This window comes from Orycteropus afer, unplaced genomic scaffold, assembly GCF_000298275.1.
Source record: "Orycteropus afer afer isolate SDZICR_OR568_19922 unplaced genomic scaffold, OryAfe1.0 scaffold00031, whole genome shotgun sequence".
NCBI lineage: Eukaryota > Metazoa > Chordata > Mammalia > Tubulidentata > Orycteropodidae > Orycteropus > Orycteropus afer.
Window position 1 is genome coordinate 8,290,220 of NW_006921618.1, and position 6,222 is coordinate 8,296,441.

Genomic DNA, 6,222 nt, shown 5'->3' on the forward strand with positions numbered 1-6,222 from the left:
AGAGATCCCCTATGAGGAAGCTGAGAAAATCATATGAATTCACAAATGCCCTACATTGTTAACTACCGTGGCATAGACAGGCTTTGGGATGGTTAGAACTGATAATTTGCATTCATTTTAGAAAATACTTTTATTTCTTTTTTTAATTTGCTGTTTCAAATCTTAGAAAATATAAACAAACAGTGATGGAAGAATCAACTATAATCTTCCTAACAAAGGCAGTCACTGTTATTATTTGGACAGATGTCTTTCCGTTTTTTCCTTAATGTGATTTTTTTCCTTATATAAGTGAGATTGTACATTTCGTTATCCTCCAATCCAACACTGAACTAGCTGTCTCTTTGCATTATCTGTCAGGTGGTGGTACCATCATCTACTCAGCAAATCAGGAACCTGGGAGTTGACGCTCTTCACTCCCTCCTCCCTCCAGGTCTGAAATCATGGCAGTTATACTTTCTAAATACCTTTTGGCTTTTCCACCTTTCTCTTCTGTTACGACTGTCCCTGCTTAATGACATCATTGATATTTTTCCCCTGAACTCCTGAAATAATGGAGTCTGTTTCCAGCATTAGTCCCTCAAATTCTGTATGCATATCACTTAGGTGATATATCAAAAAATGTGTATCTGACCATGTAACTCGCCTGCTGAAAGCCCATCAAGCCCTTCAATGACTCATCATTGTCTTTAGGTCAAAATGCAAGCTCCTAAGCATGGCCTAAAGAGCTTTGGTGGTATAGTGGTTAAGGCATTTGGGTGCTAACCAAAAGGTTGGAGGTTCCAACCCAGCAGTTGCTCTGCAGAAGAAAGATGAGGCAGTCTGTTTCTGTAAAGATTTAAAGACTTGGAAACCCAATGGAGGTTGCTACGAGTTGGAATGGACTTGATGGCAGTGAGAAGCGTGGCCTGTATAATCCTCTGTGGCCAGGACCACGCCTCCCTCTGCAGGTTCATCTCTTGATACCTCTGTCCCCTGCTTTATGTTTCAGCGTCACTGAACGTTTCATAACACACCTCCTAACCCACCTCCCATCTACTATGTCTTTGTTCATGGAGACTTCCCTGTTTGAAATTCTTTTTTCTCCCACTCTTTTTACCTCATCAGTGCCTGTTCAACTTTATAGACACAGGTCAGTCTGCTCAAATCTTGACTCTTTAACTGTTAGACTTCTCTGTCCTTCAAATTGGGAATATGTGTGCAAATCTCTATTGTTACTTTGTACTACCAACAAACCATCAATATTTGTGTCAGACAGAATTTAAAGCACAGCAGATGATATGTCAAAGTTCCTACCCTAATGGAGCTTACATTCTGTGTCTATGGGGGAAGATAGATAATAAGTAAGTATAAATATACTATGTTATTAGGTAGTAAGTACTGTGGTGAAAAATAAAGCAGAGCAAAGGGTGTGTGGGACATTCTGGGGTTTCTGTTTAAAGAACATGGTCAAGAAGGTCTGACTGCTAATGTGGCCTTTGAGCAGAGACATGATGGAAGTGAGCCAGCGAGCTGGGCAGACAGATGAGGAAATCTTGAGACAGGCCATGCTCAGTATGTTAGGAACAGCAAGGAAGGCAGTGTGCTCAGAGCAGAGTGGGTGAGTAGGACAAGTGGGATCAAGAGCTAGGGACAGGCCAGATGACTAAGGGCTTTGTAGACCATTATCAGGACTTCAGCTTTTCCTCCAAAATGGAAGCCATTGGAGACTTTTGTGCAAACAAGTGACAAGATCTGGCTCATGTGCTGAAAAGATCATTCTGACTAGAGTTGTTTTAGGGATTAAATGAGATTATCCTTGTAAATCCCAGCTTACTACCAGTTTTGCTCCATGCAGAGCATTAAGCATAGTCCGTTCACATATGTAACCACATGAAATCATCATAAACCAAAAAAATCAAACCCATTGTGTTTGAGTCAATTCCAACCCCAGTGACCCTACAGCAACCCTAATAAGACAAAGTAGAACTGCCTTATAAGGCAGTTCCAAGGCTGTGATCTCTACAAAAGCTTCCACATCTTTCTCCCCTAGAGTGGCTAGTGGGTTTGAACTGCTGACCTTTTAGTTAGCAGCCAGGTGCTTAACCACTGTGCCAGCAGGGTTCCTGATAGTTGTACTGCCCCCAAAACCCACTGCCATTGAGTCAATTATGACTCATAGTGACCCTGTAGACAGAGTAGAACTGCCCCATGGCATTTCCTAGGCTGTAAGTCTTTACAGAAGCAGACTGCCTCATCTTTCTCCCATGGAGTGGCTGATAGGTTTGAACCACCATCCTTTTGGTTAGCAGCAAATGCTTTAACCACTGCACCACCAGAGCTTTATACTTGGCACAATGTAACATCCTATTGAGCAACATTTGTTGAATGAATAAATGATTACCTATTGGTTTGTTTAGCATTTCATCCAAGGTGCTTCCCTGTGTGATTGTGAAATATTAACATGGTGTCTTTTGCACTTCTCCAGGCTGACCCTCCTAAGGTGGACTCTGGAAGAAGAAAAGTCCTAAGGACAGAGCTGATGCAATGGAGCTCCCCAATTACAGCAGGCAGCTGCTGCAGCAGCTCTACACGCTGTGCAAGGAGCAGCAGTTCTGTGACTGTACCATCTCCATTGGTTCCATTTACTTTAGGGCTCACAAACTTGTCCTGGCTGCTGCCAGCCTCCTGTTCAAAACCCTGCTGGACAACACAGACACCATCTCCATCGATGCCTCTATGGTGAGCCCTGAGGAGTTTGCCCTCTTGTTAGAAATGATGTACACTGGCAAGCTCCCTGTGGGCAAGCACAACTTCTCCAAAATCATCTCTTTAGCTGACAGCCTACAGATGTTTGATGTGGCTGTTAGCTGTAAAAATCTTCTGACCAGCCTTGTAAACTGCTCCGTTCAGGGTCAGGTGGTGAGAGATGTCTCGGTGCCATCCCCGGAGTCATTCAGGAAGGAACCTGAGAAGCCTCAAGTAGAAATCCTTTCCTCAGAGAGTGCTGGAGAGCCCTGTGTTCCCCCTGAGGGTTCTGTCCCTCCAGAGGAACCTGTGAAAGCTGAGACCAAGGAAGCAGCCCAAATGGTCACCCAAGAGCTGAGTGTGGATTCTCCCACTGCCCAGGAGATTCTGGGGAATGTGGAAATGCCTGCAGAGCCTCCTAATGCAGTGGAAGCTTGCTCCTCTTCCCCTGTTGTACAAACCACTAGTGAAGCCACGGAGGCAAGCACAGAACCAGGTAATATTTACCCCATAGTTGTTTTGTAATATATTTTTCCATTGTCAATTAGTAGATTCAGTGATGTTTATGATTTTTTTTGGTTTCATAGATAAATTTACCAAAGAACACTATTAGGTAGGACACCAGAATCCAACAGAGTACTCTTACTAGGCCAGTTCTTTTAAAAATGTCTGTGTTTTTGAGTGTTGGAAGTCTGAAGAAGATCTACAGGGCAGAAGAGCAGTACTGAGATAATGATGTCCCATTTTTGGTAATTATCCACTATTTTAACCAGGCTGAGTATGAGAGGATGTTGTGAGACACATTGTCAGCTATTATGTGCTAGTTATCAGTTCAGTGCAGTATATGACCTAAGGTTTCCACAGAAAGCTTAAACTTTTATTTAATCACTTCAAGTAATGAATGGCTAACTTTTTTTTTTTTCCTTTTTGACATTCAGAGTGTGAGAAGAAACACTACCAGCTGAATTTTCTTCTGGAAAATGAAAGTATTTTCTCACAGGCACTGTCTGTTACCCAGGATGTTTTGGAAAGACTAAAGGAATGTTCAGAAATTAAAAGCCCACAGAAGGAGGTAGGTACTTGTTTGTATTTTATTTGTTTGCTAGTTGAGTATTCTCAGGATAACATATCAACTTCTCCAATGGTACAGAAATCTGAAATTTCAAAATACCTTAAGGTTTCAGTTTTTTCAAGCTTTAATTTTATTCCTTTTGGTATTTATTTCCTAAAGTCCAGTCTAGCAAAAGTACTTGGGCAAGTTACTTTCTTTTCTTTTCGTTTTTAAATTTTTATTGTGATTTGGGTGGAAGTTTACAGAGCAAATTCATTTTTCATACAGCAGCTCGTACACATTTTGTTTTATGACATTGACTGTGCAAGAAAAAAAAAGTAACTTGCTATTCAGTGTTACTTGCTAAAAGTAACTTGCTATTCAGTGTCTAGTATTTATTTTAACTGTGGGTAATCCACAGTTGGCGGTAAATTGTTTTGTTACTTCCAAAATGAAGTTCTGTTCTGATCACCTTGTAAATACCAGCTTACTACCAGTTTTGATGCAGAATACTTAATGGTACATACCATTCCTTCCTGGTTAATCAAGGATAAGATGAGGCAGAAGTTAGTGATGAATAATTTCAAATCAAGAGATTTAAAGAACAAAAACAAAAACAAAACAATGAATACTCAAAAAGGGTTTAATAGAAAAGTATTTAGTAAATTGCTTCTAGTGTTGAGGAATACAGTGACCATTTTCAGATATTAGCCAATAATAGTGAATGTTTATTAAACACTTTCCTAAACATGGTATATGTGTTATATCATTTAATCCTCAGAAAAATACTCAAGGTAGGTACTATTTTTTAGTCCCATTTTATAGATGAAAAACCTGTTTCAAAGAGATAATGTAACTTGGCCAAAGTCACAGAGCTCATGAGACTCTAAGCCAGAATTCAAAGCTATGCATTCTGACTATAGAGCTGTTCTCTAACACCCTGAGTTATACTGCCTACGAGAGGGTGAAAATGATTAACATCTTTATATAAAAGTTTTGGATTTGCTTGACAGGAAATTACCAGGTAGGTGTCCTTGTCTATTCATAGTTGACCTTTTCTTTTTTTCTAATACCTCATTGAGGCATATCCCTACCTGTGTGCTCCCTCACTACCTGACCCTGCAGGGTCAGCTCCACAGCCACTTTAGAACTCCCCTGGCCTTCTGCTTTCTTCCGGCCATGCTTCCCCTTTCTGAGAGGCTGCACCGGCAGAGGGAGAGGCGCTGCCCCAGCTGGCTGGCTCATTTGATTGATGGGGTCGGGGGGGGGGGGGGAGGGGTCTTCCCATGTCGCTGAGGCAATTTAGTGTCTGTTAGTTACTATTCATCCAAGCAGTAGATGCCTAATATTTAATCATTTCCCTGATTCATAGCAAGTTACTTTTTTAGAAGCAAATTCAGTGTCTAGTATTTATTTTAACTGTGGCTAATCCACAGTTGGCTGTAAATTGTTTTCTTGGGAGATAAGCTATTTACAAAGCTGGGCTAAACCAGATGACTCTATTAGGGAGGTATCGGATTGTAAATCCTTGGCACTTTTGTACTGATTGTGCTTGAAGGACATAATGGTTTTATATTTCTGCACTTGGGTGTTTTCTAACTGTTCAATCTATTATTATTGTTAATAGTTTGTTACCTTGATACCTTAGAGACACATACCTCTTTGTTTTTTCTCTTAAGACTTGTCCAAATACCTTTGGTTACAGAGGAGCAACATCATTCCTTAGATCAATAATACTCCAGTTATTGAGTGCGCCCTTGGTACTTGCTTGAATTGTGCTTTATGCATTTTTTAAAAAACAAAAAAAACACTAGTGCCTAAAAGTGTCTGACAGGTAACAGGGACTCAATAAATGTCTGTTACCCCTTGAGAATGAGAATGAGAACCAGACAAGGATGCCCTTTATCACTACTCTTGTTCAATACTGTATTGGAAGTCTTAGCCAGAGTAATAATGCAAGAAAGGATAATCAAAGGCATCCACATTGGTAAGAGAGAAGTAAAACTATCCCTATTTGCAGATGATACAATCCTATCTCAGAGATTCAACAAGAAAGCTACTGGAAATAACAGAAGTGGCAGGTATAAGATCAACATATAAAAATCAGTCAAATTTCTGTACACTAAAAAAGAAGACTCGAAAAGGAAATCAGGAAAACAATACATGTACAGTAGCCACAAAGAAAGATGCAATACTTAGGAATAAATCTAACCAAGGATATAAAAGACTTCTACAAAGAAAATTATAAACTTACTGCAAGAAACCAAACAAGACCTACATACATTGAAGATAAAACCATGCTCATCGATAGGAAGACTTAACATTGTGAAAACGTCAGTAGTATCCAAAGCTATATAGATATAATGCAACCAAATCAAACTCACTGCCATCGAGTCGGATCTGACTCATAGTGACCCCTCCTTGGGTTTCTGAGGTGATATCACTAC

At 40.2% G+C, this 6,222-nt stretch overlaps 1 protein-coding gene across 1 annotated transcript in view; it reads left to right on the forward strand.

Annotated features, from left to right (window-relative positions):
• Positions 1-2,523: 2,523 nt before the first annotated feature.
• ZBTB40 (zinc finger and BTB domain containing 40) overlaps positions 2,524-6,222 on the forward strand; it is a 45,178-nt gene continuing 41,479 nt past the window's right edge. Inside the window, exons 1-2 of the mRNA XM_007935683.1 lie at positions 2,524-3,220; positions 3,663-3,796. Coding sequence (XP_007933874.1) covers positions 2,524-3,220; positions 3,663-3,796 — 831 coding nt within the window. The remainder of the gene's footprint in view (positions 3,221-3,662; positions 3,797-6,222) is intronic.